This window comes from Aulonocara sp. 'chitande type north' Nkhata Bay, linkage group LG12, assembly GCF_057382095.1.
Source record: "Aulonocara sp. 'chitande type north' Nkhata Bay isolate Kocher_YH1m ecotype deep benthic linkage group LG12, A_spYH_male_GT1.1, whole genome shotgun sequence".
Classification (NCBI taxonomy): domain Eukaryota; kingdom Metazoa; phylum Chordata; class Actinopteri; order Cichliformes; family Cichlidae; genus Aulonocara; species Aulonocara sp. 'chitande type north' Nkhata Bay.
The window spans coordinates 38,668,656-38,694,878 of NC_141355.1; the positions used below are offsets into that span (position 1 = coordinate 38,668,656).

The following is a 26,223-nucleotide window of genomic DNA, read 5'->3' on the forward strand; positions in this document are numbered from 1 at the left end:
AGTTACTGGATGACTTGACTAAAATTACTTCTTGCAACTCATGGTGTTTGTGTCTAAAGAGCCGGAGCCAAGACCTTAAATATACCAGCATGACTTAAGCTTGAAACTGGACCCCTAATCCCACTTCAGTCCCATTGTACCCCTGCCCACCAACGCCCAGAGAGCACATCTTAGTCACGGAGGCAGCCTGTAACCTTTAGACATGCAGGGACGCATTTAACCAGCGTCTCCCTCAAACTGCTCTGCAATGAAATAAGGTCAAAGACATCCCTGCAAGAATCTCTCACACACACACACACACACACACACACACTCACACACGTTACCTGGGCCATTGCCGTTCACGTGCACGGTTTGAGCCATGGGTGCAGCTGCGTGCTCTCAGTCCAACAACAAGACTCAGTGCCGTCATGCAACTGCCATGCAGCAAGTCCAGATTACCATGCAACCTGCAACCTGAGACAGAACACAAAGGAATACCGTTAGTGACGCACACAGGTGAGCAACAATTAGTGAGAAACAACACAAGGCAACCTTTCAAAGATTAAAAAGTGTCAGTAAAGGAGGTCACTTTGTCCCAGCGGTCAGACTGGTTCCTTTTTAAAGTTCACATGAGAACAGAGCGCTGGCTTTCTGACCTCCAGTGTAACTTGAAATATGTGAAGTGTGAGTGCACGTATTTTGACCTTTTGTTAAGCGTGTCTTTGTGGGAGCTGAAGCCCGGCCGGCCTCCGCTCCTTCACAGGTGTGTTTGCATCCTGACATTTCGAAGCACAGAGGTCCTGTGTGCAGTCGCCTGCTCATCATCATCAATGGACACATTATGAGCAACAAAACAAAAGAGCCGTTGTCATCTTATAAGAAGCTGCAAATATAAGACGAAAACTGGAGTCAGTAGGCCGGGGGGGGGCGGGTCAGGTCTCGAGGAGCACAGATGTAGACGAGGTTCGATACAGCTGAAACCTTTGACCTTTACACTGAACACGTGACTCTGACAGCTAGAGATCAAGAGCTCAGCCCCGCAGTGGTAACAGAGTCGAGGACAATCTAAGACTTTTACAATATACTCGGTCTTACTCGATTATCAGGGTCGGTGAGGCCGCATACCTCAGGAATAGGGGTAGGAAGTCCAGGCCTGCAGGTTTTAGATCTCACCCTGGGTCAACACACCTGAATCAAATGAGTTCATTACCAGGCCTCTGGAGAACGTTTATACTGGAGCTAAAGGCGCTGAACATCAGCCAGGACCGAGCTGAGACCTCCAGCAAACACCAGAAACATTTCCCAGCAAAGTCAGAGTTTAACCAAGCATCCAAGAAGCGCAGAAAGGAAAGCATTTACTCCCGTTGGTGCATGAAAAATAACAAACATCATCAGAAAACATTCTTGGTTATGAATCCTAACCGTCACTTACAGTTTAACGTAACGATGCATATTTAAGTGTTACAAACAAAGTATTTAAACACATCTACCCAACAGCTGCACCTGCTGTGACGACATGCAGCCGACAGCCATAAAATGTGTGTGAGGAACATGTGAAAGGTCACTTTGTCAGTCAGCTGCATCATAAGTAAATCATTGTTTAGAGTGTGCAGCCAAATAAAGCAGCGCCGTAGTGTCATCAGGCCGGAGCCTCTAAGTCCTGACCGTCCGTCACCCTGGGGAGTTATTATAGTCGCGATACAGAGACGAAGGATTGAGAGCAGCCTTTGCAGAGCACACAGACGCTTCCAACACCCAAATAGACCGCAGGCATGTTTGTTCTCCTCCCTCACACTTAAAACTGGCTCCAGCATGTCACACAAAAAGAAATGTGTGGAAGAAATGGCCACTAACATTTAGAGATGCATCGATACGACGTCTGGATATCGCTCGGATGGTGTCTGGGTCTGATCTGCTCAGCTCTGTGCTCGGCTTTCGGGTCATTGGGTGAAATAAAATAAAAAATATTATACAATGAATCTGCTGTTTTAGGACACGAAAGCAATTCTTGGATAGAAAAGTCAGAAAGGATGGATCAAATAAATCAGAGGTGGGGAACTCCAGGAGAGACGAGCATAAAGCTGTCATTTTATTGGTCAGTTGATCCTCCGGCTCTCCACAGACAGGCTAACGAGCTCCTAGCAGAGCTGCTGCTCCTTCACACCATCAAAGGGATGCTAGGATTACTCGTCATGGCAGACCTGGGTGCTCCTCTGCTAGAGAGCAAGAAAAGGTGTTTGTGGAGGAGGTCAGACTATCGAGCTGTGGGCGGCTGGCCCATTTAAAACATTACGATTACAATGGATGAGCCTGAGCCTGCTAACACCTAATGGGACTCAAAGGACTGGACATCCAACACTGATGAACTGAAACTTGAGACAACAGGTAACGAACACAAAGCAAAGGTTTCATGCAGCTGCTCTCCAGCAGCATGAAGCTCAGTAAGCATTTCAACACATACACACAACTTCTGTTTGCCAAGACCATGCAAACGATTCTAACTGAAGGGAAAATGAATAATATACAGACTGACCAAAGATCTCCCACATGTCCTGTTCCATGAGCCGCCAGAACACAAACCTGCAGGAAGTAGCAGGAGAGAAGGAGGCGGAGTCTATTTACTGTTCAGCTTTGCACCACCACTGTGGGAGAAGCCATCGATCCTAGAGTCAGAGCATCAGCCTGCTTTTAATGCACTACAGGCCTTAAAACGGTCACAGGTCGCTTTTATGAAACTGTTTCCAGGAGAAAATATAAAATAAAGACGCACCAATTTAAAAATCAGCGAGTACTGATTGACATCAATATATCTGCAAATTTGATCCGTTAATGTTTTCCTGAGTAAAGACACTGTGATAAAGAGACTTACAGGAATAAATAATAAAAAGCGAAACAATAACTCTGCAGGAATGAACAGAATTATGACCTGATAATTCATAAAATAGCAATAAAACTGAAAATAAAAATTTATTTTAAAGGATTATTTCTGACATCATTCATAATAAATCAGAAGTTTAATCAATTAACAACATAACCTATAAAAATAAACAGTAATCCAAATAATCCAAACATGATATACTGAGGTAAATACTGAAGTTATGCAAACATTTAGTGTTGCTGAGAGAAAAAAGGAAAGTCTTTATAAACTGAGGCCCTGTTTGGGTCCAAGTGCCTTTAAGTCTGTATAAACAGATATTTAACCAAAGAATTTCTTTAAAGAGATTTTATTCCTCTTCCAATTTGAATTTTTCCGTGTTTGGCAAAAGCCTTTAATATAAAACCTGCTCATCCTTTTTTTAAATGAGTGACACGAAACCTCCTGTGAGGTTTTTAAGGTCTAGTCTGCACATTCCTGCAGTTAATGATCGACATAAACTCAGCCTCTGACATTTTCATGATTACGTGCTTACAGAGTTTCCACCCACTCTTCAGTGCGAGCTTTAAAAAATAAACCAGAATCCGTGTTTGTGCAGCTTCGCACAGGGTGAAGCTGCAGGTGGAGGCCTGAGAGCTGACCCAGAGTCACACCAACCACAAACAGGAGTTCTCACACACACAAACACTTCAGATATATTAACAATAACCCAAACCACAACAGTGACACCTCCCATCATAATAATGAAGCCGCTTACCTGCAACTTTCATTCTAACTTCCTGCACCTTGACGCAGGTACAAACAGAGCGAGCAGCCCTCAGACACGAGCCTGCACCGAGCAGCCCTCAGACACGAGCCTGCACCGAGCAGCCCTCAGAGAGAGAGCTACGTTTCACGGCTAAGATTAGACGACTTCCTCAGATGACAGCCAAACGATCCGAGTCCTATAAGAGGAAACAGGACTTTAAGGCCGTTTGGGTGGAACGACCCCTCCGCTGGGCCTCCAGGTGAAGCGCGTAGTCGGCCGGCGTGGGTAAACACCCTCCGCCCTTCAGCTGAAGCGCAGCTAATGAGCCAGGCAGCTGAACACAATGGAAAACCTTTCAGATGGTTGCACATCAACCAGCACGGCCGCGTTTCTCAAGGCTCAGCTGCTGAAGGTGAAGACAGAAGGGCGAACAACAGAAAGCAGCGCCGTGGATCAGGGCTGATGTGGGACAGCAGAGGGTCAAAGGTCAAGCTAAGCAAGAACCCGTCACATTTCTGCCCACGGTCAACAGAAAACTGATTTAACGTATTTGGAAGTAATCAGTGAAGAAAGAAATAATTCAGCTGAACTCCTCTTAACCACACATTTCATTATAACATCAGACCACACAGGATAAAAACACTCCACAGAAGCACCCACTCAGGATCAGACCTCAGCGACTGAAAACATACCCACTTCAAATAAACGCGATTACCTGCTGGCCACATTCCCCCAGCCAATGCCCTCTGAGGTAACCCGTTTCCATGACTACTGCATGCAAAGGCAGGATATTCAGCGAGCTGATCATATATGACAAAAGGTAAAATAAATAAATATAAATAAAGTGATCAACACTGCATGTTCCAACCCCGCCCCCCGTTCAGGTAAAACTGCTCTGTCATTAGTAACAGACTGAAGGTCTCAGGGCTGCATGTGCATCGATCTACAAAAATAAAACCCAGAGTTAATCTACTAACAGCTTCAATGACAAACAACTACTTCTTTTAATCCACACACTGGTACCCTCACATTTCTTCAGTCTCAGCCCTGCAGCTCTGACAGCACGCTGGCACGTCCCACAGTTCCCATTGCCACACAGTGTTACCAGTTATTATAGTTTTAAGTGATATAAAAAACTTCTCCCACTTACAGTAAAGGCAGCAGAGTAATAAGCAGCTGTGAAATCGTGACCTGTGCGCTCTAAGGCAGAGCGTCTGCGTGCGGTCAAACTAAATACGAAGCCCATGTTTGTCAATAAAATCTTGACTTCTGCTTCATAAACTCCATATTCTATTTTTAATCTCCGACATCCTTCAGCTTTAACAGGAGCCACTTTAAATGTACTCAGAGTCCGACTCTGAGCCTTTCCTGTGAATCAAAGCTTCCCATTTAAACAGAGCCTCACTCACCGCGCTGACCAGAGCAGATCCACGGCTGATCTCAGGAGCTTCAAACTCCTCGAGCAGGAAACTTTTGAGCGCCGACGCAAACCGGAACAACCCGTTCGGTTCCTTCTCAGCTGTTAAATAATTTTCAAGCGTGCACGCACAGCTCTGAGCAGCGGCAGGCGTGACTCCTCTCCACCTGGAGGTGCGTTTGACAGACACACAGCTACATTATTTACCGTGACAGACACCTGACGAGCTACACAAACAGACGCACGAGCATTCAAACAGCATCCCGTGGCGTGCTCGAGTCAGTACACAGGCTGAGCTCTTTAAGTACTCGAGTACAAACAGCCAAGAGAAAGGTGAACGAGCCCAAGAGCACTTCAGCAGAAGCAGGTACAGGTAGAAATGAGCTGTGTTTCAGTGCAACAAAACTAAAACGTCCACCAGCTTCCTCTTCTCTGCGCACAAAAGTAATCTGATTACATCAACACAAAGCTGTTTAAGAGCTGAACCAAAACAACGAGTTTCTAAATGGTCTGTAAATGAGTATGAAGTTTATCTTTAAATATTACTTGACTTCACCGAGTTCCCCTCTTAGTGAAGTGAAGCTACACCAAGCAACAAACAAAATGTAAGAAAACACTTTGTTTGGATTGTCAGTCAAACAGGAAGCAGCGTCTCCTATTTAAGATCCCAGGAAATCTAATGAAGCACGTTTGTTACTGAAGGAAATCCCAACGTGGAGGACGACTTTCATTTAAGTCATTTTTGTCCTTTATTCCTGGCGATGGCGTGGATGGGAACGACATGTTTTAGTCTTGTTTTTGTTTCCATTTATTTCAAGAACGACAGAAAAAGGTCAGTGAACAGTTTCTTCATCACACAGTTTTCAAACACGCGGCTTTTTCATGTGCAAAAATACAATCTGTGACATTATCAATAAAATGTTGAATACCTACATGTTTCATTAATTTCATAATAATGGGACTTTAAATGTTATTTCACTGAACAATGAGTTTTATCATAAACACGTTTTAAACGTCAGCCTCTCAAATGTGGCTTTAAAGCACAGACGTGCAAACAATGATTCTTCCTAACAGTGACGTCAGGCTCACGGTGATGCCCGCCGTTATTGTCAGAAAATTCACGCGTGCATCACATCGACACACATATAAAGAAGTTCGAGCTGACAGGATGTGGTGCCACAGTTCACATTTTCCACTGCAGTAAAACAAAGACTCGAGGCTTTTTTGTGTGGACAGTAAACAGAAGGAGAAGTTACCAGAGGGCCGTTAGGCTGCAGACCCGCTGCGCTGAATATTCAGCAGAGCTGTTTTTCCCCTAATAAAAGCAGAGGCTGCAGCTTTAATGGAGGGAAAAAGCCTCGAGAGGAACTGGGATGTTTTCATTCAGATAATCAGGAAAAGCTCAGCAGCGTAACAGAGCGGCTGCACGTGGAGCATCGAGTTCACCTCGTTTTATTTTTTTCATGTCCGTAAGAATTAAAACGTAGAGGAAAGTTAAACTGAAGGAAACGGCGTGCTCCTGTGCTGCAGCGCTAACGTGTGCACGAGCGCAAATGTGACTAATTGCAGAACAAGCAGTAGCTGCTTGTCAGCTCAGCTCTGCATCTGGGCCTCATTAGGAAATGCCTCTGAAGCTTTGAGGGGAAGCTGCTGTGCCGACCGTGGAGAAGAGCCGGGCCAGGCGAGGAGGCCGGACGTGCCGACGAGCTCTACAGTTTGGAGGCTGCAGAGCTGGTTCTGTTCAACTGTTCACTTCACTTTGACGGAGCCTGCCGAGTTTGACTCTGGAGAGCCTGTGATAAAGCCTCTCAATTATTCCACCAGGGAGGGAGGACCCGGAAGAACCAGAGGATTGTGTCCCCTACTTAGCATTTTTAAAGAGAAGTCACATGGGCAGAGGTGAGAAGAGAAAAGCAAAGACGTCCATCTTCAGGGAAGCTCAGGAATCTTTTCCAGCAGCTGATTAAGATTAGAAGAAGTTGATGAAACAGAATCATTAGAGGCTAAGAGTGCCAGGCTGTGGCATCAATGCTGAGGCTCAATAAGTCAGGCTGGTGCACGTCAGCTCAACATATGATAAATTACTCATTGAAAGGATAAAGACGGGCTTGTGTTTTTGCTTTTCTATAGACGTCTCTTATGGTGACGATCTTTGGAGAACAAACTCTTTGGACCTCAGTGATAAACAGCAGCGAGGCTGATGTTGCTGCTCTTAAACATCCATGAGTGTAAACGTACTGACGCTCCCAGCTGACGAGCGCCAAAGACCACACGATAAACACGACGACGTTTATCAGACGCAAAGTTCAGCAGCTTCTTTAAAAGACGTGGAAATGCTCACGCGCACGCACACACACTTCATTCAGGCGTCTGATGCAAATATGAGCAGAGATAAGGTCTCCGTCAAACAAAGAGTGCAACACAGCAAAAGAGTGAAAGCAGCCATGTTGCTTCATCAAACGCTGACCTATTTGCAGTGGGGCTGCTGCCTCGCTCCTTTAGGGGGCGCCACAGTGGCTCATCTCCCTCCATCTCGCCATGCTCCCTGCAGCATCCTGTCACACAAACCCTCTGTATGACCTTTAATCTTCTTTTCCTCCAGCCTGTCCAGTAGATCCACTCTCTCCTCCGCACGTGTTCAAACCAGCTCAGCCTCGCCTCTCTACGATTGGTCCTTTCCCACTAATGTGCCTCTAACTTAGTATTGCTTCTGAGGAAAAAGAGGCGTTCACAGAGCATCGCTTCATGCTGCTTTCTTTGTAAATACTGCAGCCTGTATTCTTTACAGAGAACCTCAGTGATCACCTGTCACTACTGTGTCTGGTTCGGGGCTGAGGTCAGACAAACCCAACACACTTTAACTTACCCTGCAAACACTGTGAGGTCAGCTGATGAGCCGACCTGCAGAGACTCCTGCTCCTGTATAATCACACATGGAGTTATTTTTGGTGCAGACGCTTTCAACTCCCTGCTATTGTTCCTCCGAGGCAGCCGCGAGCCTCGTGCTCGCAGATAAACACAGTGTTGGCGAACGACGAGCATTTCCTCCACTGAGACTGGAATTATAGAAATCAAAGACAATTATACATACTGGCCCTGTCATTACGCTCCCAGCCATCGCTCGCTTTATCTCGTTCATAAAAATCTGAGCAGCGTGCACGTGGAAGTCGGCCCGGTCATTTCAGAAGAATCAGTATCTGAGCACAAACTGGAACCAGGACTTCAGATCACAGCACATCTGTGTCACACCTGCAGATCTAAATCCAGCTCGTTTTGAAATCTGCACCATACCGCACGCGCTTCGAATTCCAGCATCAGCTGTTCGGATGCTTTGAAATTTGGGAAAGGTATCGGCAGGAGTGAAAATGTTGTGAGACGAGGCAGTCGCTGGTTCACTTCTTCCAGACGTTAACCTGCACTTATCAGACAGACAGCACTGCATTTTAAAACCACAGTGTGCCTGCTCGGTTTAAATTAGTGCCTCCAACCTTTCATTCATACTCGTTTTTGAAGTTTACTTGCATATCAAGAGTTCTGTGTACCTTTCACCACAAAAGGAGTGTAGCTGTGCTTATAACCGAAGCGTTTAAACAGAGCGTAATAGGCCATCCTAAAAATATGCAGATCTATTCTAGTAACAGTCTCAGTGCAGGCTGTTTGTGCTCCATGCTGCATCAATCCTTCCTTTAGTCTGTTCAGTTATATTGTGTTTAAACTCAGCGCTCAAGTGGCCAAGCACCGTGTAAACATTCAGCCTTTAACAGGCCACCCCCACCGCACCGACGCTCCGCGTTCACGTCTGAGGTTTTAGTTCAAATGTTAATGAAAACCAACATCTGTGCGGTGCATGTACAGGTCAGAGGAATGAGACCGAAAACTGACATTTAGCTTGTAACACATGATGCAAACATGGCGTTGGTGCCACACAGTAAATATGTACTGTAGTTTAGCTAGCGCCTAATAAGGGTAACATCGTGTGGCAGCTCCTAAATATCGTGTTAAATGTCCTCTTCACAGCCATTAACAGAAAATGCAGCTTGTTGGGGTCTTGAGCTTTTTTCCTATCATTGCAACTGAGTGCACACAGATGCATTTAGCCCCCCAGCGTGGCTCCTCGTCATGACCTCCACCGTAGTAAAGCCAAGAGAGGACGACATGGTGCAGAAGTGTCTTTGATTGCTGTCCCTTTATTTTAGGAATCGACTTTATCTGCTTCAGCCATTTATTGCGACAGCTGCTCTCCAGAGGTTCAGAGTCCCTACAAAGGAATTCTGTGCAAGACCATCGAATGCACACAAACAGCAGACCCTGCAGGTCTGTCAGGGTCCCTCCTCCTCCTTACAGCTCTGAACAAATAAAGAAATTAAACCTTGAGGGCTACAAAATGAAGAATAAGCTCACAGCTGAGTGAATTTGGTGTTTATTACACTGGCACATGCTTTCTGTCTGCCAGGGCGGAGAAACTTCAGCTCTGCTCCGATTTATTCCTCCAAGTTTTACTTCTTCGCCTGCAGCCAAAGAGCCAATCAGCTGCTTTAAACATGCCAAAGTTGCCAGGCTCTAAACTGTCCGTCCTTCAGCTTATTTGAGTTAATAATTTGTTTGCAGTGAGAAAAACATTTAGCTGCACCAGTAACTGTTTTTGGATGAACTACTGAGTTAAAAAAAAAAAAAAAAAAGGTCATTTTCAGCCTCAAGGAATCAGCGAAACGCCCGTTTACACCTCTCTGTCTCGCTCGCCGCTCCTCCAGCACCGAACAACAAAGAGGGAAAAGAAGACTCTACTGCAGACGCCGTGGTACGCCATTAATCAGCCTGTTCGCCTCAATGCCGTCCTGAGCACAGATTTAAGAGGTCACCCAGTCTTTGCACTCACACGAAGCCTTTCTGCTGACAACACTGCCCCCTGCAGGAACAAGACTCAGCTCCAGGTTACGGCTGAAAGATGTGAAACAAACACCAAAACGCCACAGATCAACACATCCGTCTCTCTCTGCGCTCTAAGAGTTAAAGAGCTGCTTTTACAGAAGACGCCGTCTCCCCGGATCACTGTGTCGACTCTGATTTTCTCTTTATCCCCCCCCCCCCCACAGGTCCTCCTCTGTCTGGCCTGCTCTTGACCAAGGACAGGCTGGAGCCGCTTATTTGTTCAGCTCTTGAGTGGAGTCACTAAGGCGGAGTGGAGCTATGGGCCGGTGAACACCGCCCATCACTCGCAGCCGGTGGAGGCACCAAGTTACTTTTAAATTACATGCTTTGCACAGACGTTGTTCTCCATCTAATGGAGTTCACATCTATGACTAGAACAACAAACATGACTGATTTTACTGAAGCTAAAGTTTCCTGCAGAGCAGTGAGTCGGAACAGTTTACTTTGAAACTCATCCTTCAGTTCAAACTGGTTTTATTCGGCCATCGTGATTCAGCACACAGATCACTGGGTTTGTTCTCGTGTTACCCAACAGTGAAACCACATGAATGAGCCTTAATTACAAGGCGTGTTATGCACTCGCCTTTACTTTGAAACTCGTCGATCACCTTTAATTCAATAAAACAAAGAGTCAACCAACCACAACGTAAACTCCAAACATGTGAGAGGTGCAACGAATCAGAACAAAGACAAACGTCAGCCTTCAGGTTTCTCTACAAACACTAAAGTTTTGGTACGAGCCGCGTGGACACCTTTACAGCTCACACGTCTGCGTTTGCTCTAAACACGCCACAGCGCTCAGATGCAACCTCCAGAGAGAGGCGGTCCCTCCCACAGCTTTCACTCGTGTTGTCAGCTCGCTCAAAGAAGCATTGTGGGAGAAATTCCGACTTAAGTGCTCCCGTGTTTGCTTTTGTGCCAAGCGAGCCCACTCTGACGACCTTTTGGAGACAGACCAATGAGATGCAGCGCTGCCTCCTGCGCTGCCCTTCTCCTCTGACAGCTGCCGGACAATGAACGACAAGCTAATTAAAGTGATCACAACATGTGGTGGAGCGAAGAAGCCAAGAGACGCCAAAACGAGAGGGTAAAATAAAACCATGAGCTTCTTTTAAAGAAACAAAGCCTCCACGTATTTTTCTGCAGTTTGTGTTACCTGAACAGAAACGATCTCAGGAATATTTTTGGAGGCTGTAATTATTAATAAACTACTTTCCCCTCCTTTTCAGCGAGCTCCAAACACTTGAGCCGGTGGGCCAATTATGGCGTTAATGAGTCCCACTGAGCTGGATCACAGCCAGGGGAAGGCGGAGGAGAGCTGCAGCTGTGGAGCATTGTAATGTACAGAGATGCAGGTCAGCGTCCTCCCTGACCCACAGTAATAAGAGATCTCACTCTGTCACACATGCATGTAAGCTAATGAGCTGCAGCTACTGCTGAAAGCTGATTTTGCATGTTGCTGAGGCAGGCTGAGTTCACACCTCCTGTTTTTGGATGTTTGCCCCTTTAAAGCCCAGAACTACATGCTGTAGAGCGTTTCAAGTTGCTATATATTAATTATATCATAAATTTTAATATTATGGACTTAATGCATACATATTAACTACATAAACTGCAATAAAGTGCACTAAACTACAAAACAAAATTAAAAGAGTTTGTTTTTGTTACATATTTCTACTTACAGAAATTTAAGAGGCATCTCCCTCTAAACTGTAAATGCGAAACAGTTTCCAACCACACGCGGCCGCGCCGATGGGCTTAAAACAGGAACTGGACCATCTGCATTAAATACAAGTTGAGTTTTTTCCCAGAACTGGAAAAGAACAAAGCGAGCACAGACGAGAAGCGCTCGCAGGTCCTTTAGGTTCGATGATGCGGACGGTCATTTTTATTGACACAGTCTAAACTCGTTGGTTTTTCCCAAAATTAAACAGATAAAAACGTGATTTTCTCAGAACCGAGTAAAACCAGCAGGTGATGTGTGAGCATCACTTACTGACACTTATAATAATCAAAATATATTAACATGCTTTATTCAGTATAACCTTAAAATAAGAACCTGAGTCCATAAACTCTCTTTTGTGCAATTCAAGGTGTTGCCCCCTGGTGGCCATTAGAGCAACGCAGTTTAAGTCATGTTCCTGGTTAAAATGGGGACAAGGACCCGCCCCTGGGGGCTGGAAAGGCTCAGAGGACTCATCCACTGGACTTTCCCACCTTCAGTTGTCTTATGGAGTCCGTTTGTTTGTGCAGGGTTTAGGGGGGCTAATACACTCTTTCACAGCGTAAAGTTCATGTTACAAAAATACACAAGCTTCATATCTCCACAGATACGAGGCCCACATGCTCCAGACGACTGCTGCATTATCAGAAAAGTGTAGGTTTAAGGATCATGCAGCATGGAAGAGAAAATAAACTCTTATCGGCACACTGGTGTGTTTACAGGCGCCGCTTCTTATTGGTGGAAACCTTAAAATCTGCACAGCTAACACACATTTGTGGAAACTGCTCAGAGTTTCTAAAGCGACACTAAGAATGCAGCTGCTTGTTCTTCAGAAAACACATGAAAGAAAGTGCGCAGGCTGTGGAGATAAAAGCAAGACCGGGTTCAGGGTCACGAGCAACACACCCACAGCCTGGTATCTTTCACTTATTCTCCCCGTCAGTCTGTTTCACATTCCTTTTTTAAGCCGACCTACATCTCTGAATAAAACTTTGTCTCAAATAAAATGGACCTATTCAACTCTTCCTGTGTACATTTAGGTCATTTTGTGTTCAGGCACAGAAGCCCACCAACCTGCATTTCAATCCTGTTTACGAGGGGCAGCCAATCAGAAGAAACCCTGATGCCCTGCGTAACAGAAATAAGGTTTATTTGGAGTATTTTGAACTCTGAATCATGCAAAGCTACTCTGAGTTTAGCAATTCCAGTATGTAACTAGAAATTAGCATAACACACCTTAAATAATTACAGTACTTGAACAGCTGTAGAACCGTCCCACGCACTGCTTAGAAGCACAACAGCAGCCCTGCTGCACTTCACTGTATCGTCAAACCACCACAAAGCTGTTACAACGCAGGCTGTGTGTTTATGCGGGTTGCTTTCAGAATCAATCAGGACTCCCTGAAGAGGCAGTTTTATCTCTGGGGGCTGCAGTCCCAGCTGTGCCGCGGCCCAGGTCCCGGGAACAAAAGACACCTGCCAGATTCAGGCTTTCAAGCACAAGGGGAGCATGAAACCGCCTCCACACGATAAAGTGTTTTCCACTGAAAGCAGCTGGCCGTTCAGTTTGATAGAAATCTCATCATGACCGAGACGTAACAGAAAGCAGCGAATCACTGTGCAAACAACAAGCACGCAGGTTTTAACAAGCAGCCAAAGTTACAGCTGTAAACTCCTGAAAACAAGCGTCTGTTTTCATTTTCCCCTCACAACAAAACAGCCTTAATGTCAGGAAGTCTAAACGGCCTCACAAGCACCAGTTATGAAGCAGCATCAGACCTGCTGCTGCTCGTTTGTGGACTTTGCCTGTTGATAATTATCTATTGTAACTATGACTCCAGGAATCGGCCTTTGGGCAGAAGGTTAGCTGCCCACACATCCTGAGTTCTCTGCAGTCCCACCTCGGGCAGAACACATGGAATTCGTTAACGGTACATGGACCGGTTCTTGTATAGCGCTTTTCTACTCTGAGCACTCAAAGCTTTACACAACTTGTACATCCTCCCATTTGCAGAGGTCACACACCGGTGGATGCATCAGAGAGCTACATGGGGTTAGTATCCTTGAGCAGGATGGGGAACGAATCAGCAACCTTCCGGTTAGTAGGCGACCTGCTCCACCTCCACCAACAACTTAAAGATCATTTAATGGCCTAAAAACTGCCTTCACACTTCTTCTGATATTTCGACAGATTATCGGTCCAGTCTGGAGAAGCTGGTACGGATACTGGAGACAAAGTGCTGATTTAAGCAAGGTGGAGCGCCAGCAGCAAGGTGGAGCGCCAGCAGCAAGGTGGAGCGCCAGCAGCAAGGTGGAGCGCCAGCAGCAAGGTGGAGCGCCAGCAGCAAGGTGGAGCGCCAGCAGCAAGGTGGAGCGCCAGCAGCAAGTGTGAGGTGGACTGAGGAGGACTAGCTTGACTGTAAATAACGGTACACAGTAGAGTTGCACTGAGCCTAGAAGACCAGTACAAATAAATCAAATGAATACGTTTTAAGTCCTATTATCACATCTCACCATCATCATCATCATCGTATTAATAAACCCCAGGTTCTTAACTCTCAGTCGGTTAACCACTCTGCAGCTCATACCTGGTCAGAGAGCAGTGAGTCAGTTAATGTGAGTAAACTCTGTTCTTGAGTCATTACAGATCCTGTAGTTCAGCTTATAAATAAAAGCCTCAATTTAAATGTAATGTAGAATATATTAATGTCCATCTGCTGAGCGTGTCCGCCCCAGCTGGTCCCGACGCTGGCTGCCTTTGTGCGCTCTTAGCTGGCCTCATTGTTTGTCATGGAGAGGTTAATGTGGTGACATCAGTGCTAGCCCTGATTAACTGGCTTTAGCGTCATTTGTCATCGGGGATATCGAGCATGCCATCTCGGGGGCTGGCCGTTATCCCTACTCTGTTACTGGGACGACAAAGCAGCCTAAATACAGCGATTAAGAGTTTATTCTGGCTCCCAACTGAGGGGTCGTCTGGAGAAAAGACTCCTCATTTATATGATCACAGCAACGAGAACGTTTAGTAACAAGGAAGGTGATCGAGGCTCCCAAATCCTGCATTTAGTCCTCGTTAATTCAGTGTTCCCTCTAAAGCTTTTCACTGACACGAAGCACTCGTGTTTGCCAAGAAGAAAGAGGAACTCAAGGATGGACTTGAGAAAAGAAAGAAGACAAGAGAGGAAAGGAGGGAGGGGGGAGGCAGGGAGAGAGGATTAATCCCATTAGCTAAATGATTTGTTCCACTGAGGGAGGGGGAGGAAAGTACAGGGAGAGAAGGGGGGTGTTTGAGGGGAATGACAGTAATGACCAGGCACTAACCTCTCCCGTTTTCCCCGTTAGCATCAACAGCGCTTGAAGCCGTCCACACGTCACTTGACGCCCTAATCTGAAAGTCTAATTTGTTCCCAAGAGGGGAAGCAGAAAAGGAACCACCAAATAAAAGTGGGGGACACGCCAAATTCAAACAAAACCATGACCCACAAAAGATAAAACCTCCCAAACAAGCCTTAAAAAGTCTCATTATCTGTTTCGAGAACAAGTTTACACAATTTAAATTTAACATATACGATTAACAAGAGTAAAGCAGAGCGTTAGCATCAGCGCCAGAAGAAGGAATCGGTGAGAGGTGCAACCTCCAACCCTGACAGCACGGCTCGTTACAGCAAACCTCAGCAGCTTCAGGAAGTCGTTAAACACCAAATGGGTGTCTGGCTCAGCGAGACGCCGCTCCAGGTGAAGACAGACGAGACGTGGACGGTGTCGACGTCTGCAGAGGACATCATCAGCGATGTTTAACAAACGAAAACCGGTCCGAGTCGGAAAACTAACATTTATTTTGCAGCTAGTAAATCATGCACATCTCTAAACATTCATAACATGAATTCGGGGCTAAGACTAAGCTCTGGACATTTAATGCAGATGTAAATTCATCTGCACGGTCGGGCTCGCGTCAGATTACCAGCCATCGCTGGGTGGAGGAAGTGGGAATAACTGTGGGACTAACTAATGACTTCCGTGTTATCCTTTTCATTATCTTGGCCTCGCAGGGTCGCAGGCTATGAAAACAGTAGCATGCCTTCATAGGTATAATGCAACACATTGTATTGTGTTGGCAGTGGAGGGCTGAGGGGGCGAGGCGGGGCGGTCTTCCCAGCGGGAGTCATTCCGATCAACAATAGCAGCAGCATTCCTCTGGAAACACTGTGGCATTGTGGAGGGCGTCTGTTCGCTGGGAGGATCGCCACTTCCACCAAAACAAAGGGATGAACTCATTCTGGGAATGTTTTGTGTCACCTTTAGGAATGACAGAGTAACTTTTGCTGTCCGGCTTTTCCTACCTGTGAACAGTCATATTTGCTAAACTGACTGCGTGTTTTGACAGCGATGAGTCAAATTCCCACACTCGTCAATCCGTCCGGCTCCAAGAATGACTGCCCGAATATTTCATCTCAGCTTCAAGCATCCGTTTTGTTTCTGGCTTGCTGAACTTTGCTGCACATTTACACTGCAAACATAAACTCAGTGGTAGATCTGTGTTTGTCTTATCAGAGATAGAAATGTTGCTGTAAATACACGATACTGTATGACAGATGTAGGGTTTACATCACTGCGCTGAATCCTCGCTGCAGTGCATTTATTGCATTTACACCTGTGCACCGGTGACTCTGCATTACTCTGCAGACTGATGAGACAACCTGAGCTCTTCCTGTTCCAGTTAAACACAGGAAGGAGAGAAGACTTCAGACCTGACAGCCTGTAGGTGCATCACAGATCAGCCTCACACTTAGAGATGGGGGATTTTCCCATCATGAGCCCTGAAAACAGGACTACAAACAAACATGCAGCAGCCATCTTTAACGTCTGAACTAACGTCTGGTCCTGAACTAAAATGCAAATCTGGTCTGGTTGCTGTTGAAGTAGCCAAAGTAACAGGAAGCCGTTTCCTCAGGAGATTATTGTCCTGCTGGGATGAATCTCCTCATAACTCCAGCTGGGTGTCCAACCTTATTCTGACTTTTAACAGAACAGAGTTCATTATGAATTATAACAAAAGCGTCTCTAAAACAGAGCCCAGAAGGTACAGCTCATGAGCAAATATTGACTCGAATGTTGGCCTGTGCTCTTCTATTATTTCAGCTTCACTGGAGGACAAGAACAATGTGGGAGCAGTCTGGTGGCAGATGTCACTGAATATGCAAAAGACAGGAAGGAAGAGCAGATGCATCGACCAGTAAAAGCAGATAAAACCGATACTGGTGGAAATCTGTGGCCAAAGCCTGACAGGAAACAAAACTCGGCCCGTTTCTGTTTAAAATGAGCTCAGTGGAAAAGTGACCGCCACGCTGCAACTATAAAGTGGCTCTATCAAATAAACCCATTAAGCAGAGTTGTCATTATCAGACCATTAAGCTGAGACACCACAAACACACTCTGCGCCTTCAAGAACCAAACTCGAAGCAAACAGACCTGCAAAAATAAAACTGGACAAACAAATTGATCAATTTTAAGGATTAAGATTAACTACTGTAGCTAAAGTCTACTGCATTCATCTATCCGATTCATGTGGCAGCAGGCTGCATCTGAAGCATCCCATGACGTTCCCAAGCCAGATGACCCTCTGCACAGCCCCGAGAACTCCAGTGGGTTCTGGGTGTCACCTCTGAGTATTCCCACAAAAACCTCCAAGAGAAGCATCCAAGAACCACCTCAGCTGACTCCTTGGGACATATTAGAGCAGCAGCTGCTTCGGTCATCTGCGCTCTTCACCCGAGCTCCAACGCTGGACCGAACCACCCAACACAAGATGGGGGGATGTGTTGGCATGGACAGAGGCTCCTGGCAGGGTCTCCCAGGACACAGACTAAAAGCATGTATTTACAAACTACAACGTGGGTCATGATATGGACTCTGGATAACTTGTATGGAAGTAAAAACCAGGGCCTGTAGAGCCAGTGCAGGGAGGGGAGCTTGCAGGCATGTGTCTGGTGCTCAGGCTTGAATTCACTGGGCTTGGCCATGCATAGCCAGTACAACGAGGATCCTCTAGCCCGAGGGCTGACCGCTCCCAGGGACAGCCATTATGGTCAGGAGTATTGTGGGTCGGGCAGCAGGCCTGTGTGTGACCCTCAGCACTGCACTGGGGTCTGGATGTGTTTAAAGAACAACAAAACCAAGGTAATCGTACAGAACGTGGGAGAAAACAAAACAAAGTCAGATCTGCCCGATCTTCACGTGCTAACCTCGAGCTGTTGCTGCTAACACGCACCAGCTGTTTAAAAAGTGCAGTAAAGACACAAACTGTCCATAACGATTAAAAAGTACAATAAAAACAAACAAAGTGATTTCAGAGCAGCAACAGAAAACTGTTCTCCGCTTCCTTCATCACAACAGCAGCGCTGCCATCAGCCAGCGCGCTGAAACAACAACCTGCTCTCTGCTTTGAATAAGCAAAGCAGCTCCACTTGACTGTGGGCGTGGGTCACTGGCACGTGACATCTTACGAGCCCCCCCATCCACGACTAATGGTTACTGTGCATGACAACCAAAGTACAATATTTACAGTACGATAAGACAGATGTTCACGACTGCAGCTTTTGAATACGAGCTTACGGTTGCTTCTCCCAACAAAGACGATGTTAATCGAGCGAGACCATTTTCAACAACGACAAGATCAGAGATTTATGCACAACATAACCCAATTACTGCTTTGCTAAAGCCTTAAACCAACAAAGCCGCGTCCTGATGGGTAATTTTCCTTTCCCACAGCGTTACCGTCTGAGCCGTGTGATTAGAACAAATAAAACTAATTACACAACGCGCAGCAACCAACGTCAGCGAGAATTACTTCTGTTTACTCAGACAACAAGCCCATCAATGGATTTCAAACATGTCCTTAATGAAGAACATTCACATCTGTGAGTTTGTTCCATCTAAACGATCTGTGGCACCACACACACACGAGCCTGAGGATGCAGGTGTGCAGCAGCAGGTGTGCAGCAGTCTGTAGATTGATGAGTAAAGCTTGTGCATGTCTGTTCCTGCCTAACAGACGATTAATTTTCTCTAAATGGTTTATAAAACCAAAGAATTAAAAGGAGCTGAAATTTTACATCATTCCTAATAAGAACTGAATCTGAGATGATCACGTAGGAGGTTTCTGATGGACCTGCATCCACTCCCATCTTCACACGTCATACATCCTTCTCAGCTGCTGCAGTGTGGATTTGAAGTATGTAGGACCTTTAATGCTCTCCACTACAGGGGAACGAGGACTGGTATCGCCATGGTGATGTGCCCGTCACTTTGTGGAGGCTGAAACCTGAGAGGACGCCAGGCCATTAGCAAGCCTACGTCACCGCACCACCGCGATGAGGACACACACAGCCAAACGCTGTAAACCGGTCGCTATAGTAACACCATTTCAAAGTTCATCACTATCAAATTTATCATCGATACTCGTCCCCACTTGAAAGTTTAGGTGTGGAAGCGCAGCCTCGTATGAAAACGTGCCCATGTGTGCTGACAGGAACATTAACCAGCCCAGATAAGATCAACGGTGCCAGCAGGGAGTCCATCTCCACTGTAAGCCCAGCTGACCGTAACAGGAAATGGTTTACTGCTGAAGTTTAACAGTGAAACGCCCGACCTCCTTCAGGACGGTGTTTATACACCAAATCACCAAATCAGAGGCATGTAACCATGAAAGCCGTCTGGCTGGAGAGGTGTTTCTATATTGACGGAGCTTCGTCACCTGCCTGTGGAAAGTTCCTGAAACTGATGCAACGACCTCTACGACAATTTGTTACCACAGCTTGAAAGACTTCACTGTACCGGACGTGCTCCTCGCACTTACGCGCTTCGCTGTCGATTTGCAGGTTTGCACAAATGGCTGCCATCTGTGTTACAAACTGCCACAATTTGTGACGCTGCAAAAAAAAAAAATTCCCAAATGTCCGGCTGATTACTTCCACAAGGATGCAAAGCATACAAAGAGTTTCCTGCCTTTCCTGCAGCTTGCAATTACAGTAGATCTGATAAAGTGACCTGATACAGGCCAAGAGGACAGCTGCTGTGCAGGGTCTGTGTGGGGGATCGTAACCCACATCTTTGCCTGCTCTTATACTGCATGAAGCTCCACAGACTGTCGGCCGTGCTCTACACATCACATTTAAATGAGACAAATGAATGCTACAGTTTCCCTCCATACACAGTTGCAGCAGGTACAGGCTGCGTCTTTCACTTTTTCACCTGAACCCCTTTTAATGCTTTTCTGCATTTGGTCCTCAGGTTGCCAAGTTTAGGCAAGACGGAGACGTGGCAGAGAGGCAACCAGCTCTCTCCTCATGAAGGATTTTTCCAGAGAAACCAGGAGGATTAAACGTTGAGGATTTTGGCCCACAGATAAACAGATGCACTGGTTAATCACCATCAGCTGGTGTACAGCCGTTTTTAATTATTAAACTAAACATAATGGGGTAGTAGGGAAACCTTGCCACTGCATGCTACAGCCATACAGCCCAGTGTGCAGCACATGTAGCTGACTACACCTCACAGCTGAGCAGTGCCTTCAGGTAAGCATGTGTGAAGTCGATTACCCTTCATTTACTGATGTAATCAGATTTATTACTTCTGTATTGACCCTAAAAACAACTCGAGCACTGTTCAGGCTTTAATGTGGACTCAGCTGTAACTCGTATCACACAATTTCAGTGACTCTGGTCCTCCTGAATCAACACGCGGTAGGAAATAAAGTCCTCGTGGCTCTTCTTTAACCGCCTTCATCCATTCATCTCATCTCTCGTCTACAACCACTTCTTGTGGTGAGGCCACAATGCAACTGTGTAGTGCATCTCTCAGTTCAAAAACATGCTAAAAACCACAAGGTCACATGACTGAACACAGCATCACTCTGCAAGCGATCAGGAGGTTGGTTTTGAAAGCACCCAAGAAAAACAAGTCACATCAGCCTGCGTCTCATTAAAGATGCCAAAACTTTTCAGACAGCTGCAGAGCCCCGAGAGTCGGAATGTGCAGAGTGGCAGCTGTAGACACAACAAACCACCGCCCCCCTCGCCCAGCAAACCCCGGCTGTACCCTTGAACCGGTTCACACTAACAAGCAGATAAAGTGAATGACTTGTACTAGCAGCATTTAACATTACGTGCTCTCTGCAGTCAGAGCAACGACAGCAGCGTTTCACGCAGGTTTATCTCCCGAGCAGCTGCAGTAACACCGTCACACAGCGGCGGCATCTCCACACGCAGACTTCACTGCGTTCCTCCTGGATAATTTGTTCACACGCACATCAGCATCCACGTTCTGGTCAGATAATGGTAATGGCATGTGACATGAGAAATGTGTAAGAGCACGATCCAGGTTCATCTGAGCAGTTTATGTGCACCAACATCCGAGTGTAAATCTGAACTCAAACCCAGGTTACAAGCTCAGCTGGCTTTCCAAACCAGGGATCAGATGCTTACATGAACAACACACCCAACACCCGAACTGTGACTACGACCATGACTCAAGCTTCCTGTTCCCCACATCTCCTTCTGATAACATTCACTGGTCCCACCATGCAAACGTTAAAACCTGCACCAGCAAGTTTTAGAAACTAAACACAACTTAAAAAACCAAAACAATAATACTACAACAGCTGTATTGGTAACTGCTGCACCTTTTACTCACCTTCCTCAGTTAGAAACCTGTAAAAGCATTTCACAGAGCTGCAGCTGGCACAGAGCAGCCAGCGCTACCAGAGAGAAACGAGGGATTACAGCAGAGACGTCACCCGGCGCCGTCTCACACGGCACAGCCAATCGCAGCCCGGCCACGCAAACGCTGAACACACACACAGAGTAACCTGACAATAGCAGCCAGTGAGGGAGGCTGTAATATGAGCAGCACGGTGACCACTGGGCCGAGGCTCTCGGCCGTAAACAGCGGCATCCCTGACAGGGAACAAATTCAACAGCCCTTTCTGAGCTGCAGAGGATGATAGGAGATTCAGACCGAGAGCTGCCAGCAAAAAAAGCTGCACAAGGAAAAACTCTCAAATAATGAGCGCTAAGGTGTATTTTTAAAGTGCTTTACTGTATATACTCTGCTCACAAAAATGGGCATCATCCATTTCCCTCAAAAAACAAACAATGAACCAAGAATGAAGACATTTGTATTAAATTCATGCTAAGGTTTGTATGTAAACTAGGCTTGAATGTGTCCCGCGCACAGCTGGCTGCATCTCTAATCAGCAGGTCAGGTTCTGGCTAACGTGAAGCCCCGTCAGACCCCCGGACTGTGGAATGCTTCGACTTGACAAGCAGAGTCTGTGCATGCCTGCATAGCTGAGGGATTATCACAGTATCAACTGAGCCCTGAATCCCCTTTGCACCTGCCTTGTCCTGCTTAATGCACAAGAAACGTGTGGGATTTCTCGCTCCCTCCTCTCTGAGACTGCTCACCTTTCATTCATCAGCAGCTCTGAAAGGATAATGACAGGCTACGGGTGAGACGTTTTTAAGAAGCGACACTTCCCCCTGACGTGCAGAGCAAAGGATGTTTGGTTCAGAGGAGTCGAATGTGCCGCTGCTCCCCGCCTGCAGCTCCAGAGTTTTGTGGTTGGAACAAGAAGACGGGCTAATAGCTCGTCTCGTGTGTTGGACGCCTTCGTTTCTGATCTACATGCACCACAAAAGGGAGTCAGCTGCCAGCGCCTGATGCACCATACAATAGTTCTTACTTTCAGTTTTAATGAAGTTTTCTCAAAGAATTATGAAATATGCTGTAGAAAACGGCTTCTGTGAATACGAGGAGAGAAGTTAGCAACAGTCCTTCATAGGGATGGGTATCGTTTAGGTTTTATCCGATACCGGTGCCAAATCGGTGCCGGTGCTCAAACGGTGCTCAAACCGGTGCTTAAAGAATGGAGAACACAAAATTGGTCCAAAAACTTCTCATGTTCAGCTGTTTTTTTGTAAAAAGATAACAATGTTAGCCTTTTCTGCAGCTATGGCATATATGGTATCACTCTTGGCTGGAAGCAGTGCTTAAACAATGGAAAAAACACAAACTTTGTCCTAAACCTCTCATGTTTAACTGTTTCCCACTTTTTCTTTGGTCATTTTAGCCTTTTTGTCCAGGGTGAAGGGAGTATCTGCCATCAAACAAGAGGACAGCTGCATGTAGCTATGATGATGTTTGCTAGTTCACCTTACATGCATTAATGTAATAACGTGGTTAGCCTACTCAACATAAATTAGCTACTCACGCAGAGAAGAACGGCTGCTGCTGCATCATCATCCGTCATCATTTCTGCTACACTGGCAGGGCTAGGGGCCAGGACTCTCCTCTTCGTGTTTTTGGGGGATGTTGCATAACAGGCAACCCACCCGCAGTAGATGTGCTAGGTGTGAGGTCTCGCAGCAAGCTATCAAATACGGCGCATTTCTGGGCTTTTAAAAAAAACGCTATGCGTCGCCAGGTGTTTCATCGGATTCTTGGTGTTACCTCCTTTGACAGTATCACAGTATCAGCTTAAAGCACTTGTTGCTGCTGAGTTTGCATCTTTTGCTGTGAAGTACAGCCCGACTTTTGACCGCTTCGCCTTGGACATTTTTAATCTGTAGCTCTGCTCTAACAGAACGTACGTACCTGGCCCCACCTACTATCCTCGGAAACGTAAAATGATTGGCTAGAATCTAAAGTGTATCACAGGTCAGGAAAATAAAGCACCGAAATGTGCGCTGCTTTTCGGTCTGGTTACTACCGTTTATGTCAGAACCGGTGCCATCATGGCACCGGACACCGGTACCCATCCCTAGTCCTTCACCAGCACATGAACCAGTGCTACACCTGCTGCAGGTGCTGGTGCTACACCTGTAAGCCACGACGGTGCAGGTCAGCGAGCAGTTTGCTGAGGTTAGGAACAGCTGAACTTTCAGAGCTTTTCTGGGAATTATCTGCTCGGAAAACTGACGGCATGGCTTCATGGACAGATGATGGTCACCATGTGAACAACTCTATATGAAAGTCTTAGTGATGTTAATGATTCTGTTGGTTTCATCGTTCAGATTTTGATTTTATGACCATTTACCGAGATTTTTATTTGCAAGTATTTGTTCTGCTCCAATAAATATAAATCATATCAATAATATTCAAATTTTCACCTTGATAAGAGAAAAACTGCACAAATTAATAAATGCCACCCAATTATTTATACTTATTTTAATATAAAATAAAGGTTTTTAGTCATTTTTCTTAAAACACACAAAAAACCCTCCAGTTATTTTATAATCCAAAGATTTCCTTATACATTTATTCAAATGTTTTAATACCAACAGGTCCAAATGAAATCAAAGTCACATTTATTTCTATCCTAAAAGGTTAACAGATTCTTACACGACACGAGCACTGATCTGAAACCTCCACAAACAGGTGCCTGGAGTAATAAACATTTATACATGCCCTGAAATATTTGTTGTGTGACTCGAGAACAAAAACTTGTTTACTAAAAACGAGCAAGCTGAAAACTGATTTCCCAGAATGCCACACTGGATGAGTGTGTGAGGCGTCAGCTCTACACTGGAAGAATAACTTCCTTCCCCTGTAAGGGCTGGTGTGCAACGGTGTTCCCGCTTTAGCCTCAAGTTCCACGCACCATCACTCCTCCCATCAAAGTGAAAATTAAAAACAATCATTTATTGCAAGTCTTGTCAGGCAGAGCGCGTTTCCACGAGGGCGTCGTCCTGGCACATTGATTCAAAAGGTCCCATCAGCACTGCAAAGATCGAGTTTTCCACAGCCGACACGAGCGAGGCCGACACCAACACAAATATTTAAGTAGAAGACCCCGTCACAAATCTGCTGCTGTCCCAACAGCTCGGGTGGTTTAAAGAAACGAAGTCTGTGAGGAGCCGAAGCTGAGAAACAAAAACGTCTCATTTAAACTCTTAATTTCATAATGTCAGAGGTCAATGATCCCTTATTGATCGTCTGTGATACGACGAGCATGTGACGACTGTGAGGGAGCATGAAAGAAAGAACGGGATTAACATACCAGGAAACAAAACATCTTTGTGAAACGCACTCCGAGGTTTAGGCAGGGTTAATCCCAGCCACAGAGAGCAAAAAGCTTCACTCCTTCATGTTCGCCGCAGCAATCTTCTACCCAACGAGAATCTCGCAAGTTGAAGCATGCAGAAATGAATCATCAGCAGGCGGAACAACATAAAACACTATCCGGGCCGCTGACATTCATCGTGATAGCTCATGTGTCCGCTTGTTCTTATGTAAGTTGTCAGTGAAATTCAAAGTCACAACAACTTCACCTGGTTTGTTTCATAATCTCTGCAGGTAGAAGCGACCGGGATCATGTTTACCGTCGGCCTCGTCGGGCTGCTGAATCACCCAAAATGTTGGCTGTGCAGAATAACTCCAGCTGCAAGTCATCCATGCAAAACTAGATACCCCAGACACCAAACATCTGTAGAAGAAACTAAATAATCTCACCTCTGCTTTAAGTATCAGTCCAACACACCTCACAGCCTCCTCTACAATCTGTGCCAACACACACAAATGTCTCCCAATCCATCTCAGGCCACTCTGACTCCATTAAGCTGCTAAATCCACAAGAACTGATTTGAAAAGAATTTCGTGCGGTCCTGCCAGAGCTTTGATCACCGCGGTAATAACTTCCTTGCAAATTTGCAAACAGCGTGGTGCCGACTTGGCAGCTGCTCCGAGCTGCTGGAAATCTGTTAGGACTCCCTGAAGATCGCCTTTACTTAGAATCAGCTATGCAAGCCTTTTCATTTCAGCCGGTCCACTGGTGTTTTTAAAAGGTTTTATTTACATCCAAAACTCATGCACTGTGAGTGGAGGTGCAGCACCAGTTTCATACCAGCTGATGCTTCAGAATAACTGCAACAACTGCCCAGAGAACAGCAGGACGGCAGCTTCACAGCAACCTGAAGCTCTTTTTCTCATCTCCAGTGCTCCCCGACTCTGACTTATTCTTACTAAACGCAATAATAACTCTTTGCCTTAACACTATGCAGACCAGCTGCTCTTCAGCGTCAGTCACCAACCAGAAACTCAATTTTGAGCCAGTAATGATCCCAGTTTATTGGTAAAGGTAGTTAGAAACCAGACAGTTTCACTGTTTAGAAATGAAAAAGCCAAGATCACAAATAACTCACTGCAGAATGGTTGAGATTCAGAGAAGCTCATTTACAGAGTAAGCAGTGTCACCTTCATCATGTCCTTAAATAAAGCTGTGAGTCATTATAGAGGCTTCATGGTGCCTGTATTTGTACAGCACTTTACACAACCAGTCATCCACCCAGTCACACACACACTGGTGATGGCAGCTACATTGTAGCCACAGCCACCCTGGGGCGCACTGACAGAGGCGAGGCTGCCGGACACTGGCGCCACCGGGCCCTCTGACCACCACCAGTAGGCAACGGGTGAAGTGTCTTGCCCAAGAACACAACGAATGAGACCGTCGGAGCCCGGGCTTGAACCGGCAACCTTCCAGTTACAAGAAG

The 26,223-nt window shown here is 46.0% G+C and overlaps 1 protein-coding gene across 3 annotated transcripts in view; it reads right to left on the bottom strand.

Annotated features, from left to right (window-relative positions):
• Positions 1-26,223, bottom strand: part of kank1a (KN motif and ankyrin repeat domains 1a) — a 50,303-nt gene that overhangs the window by 21,669 nt on the left and 2,411 nt on the right. For all 3 annotated transcript variants that reach the window (XM_086257709.1, XM_086257710.1, XM_086257711.1), the window contains exon 2: positions 327-456. In XM_086257709.1, the coding sequence (XP_086113835.1) occupies positions 327-363 (37 nt within the window). In that variant the 5' untranslated portion in view covers positions 364-456. The remainder of the gene's footprint in view (positions 1-326; positions 457-26,223) is intronic.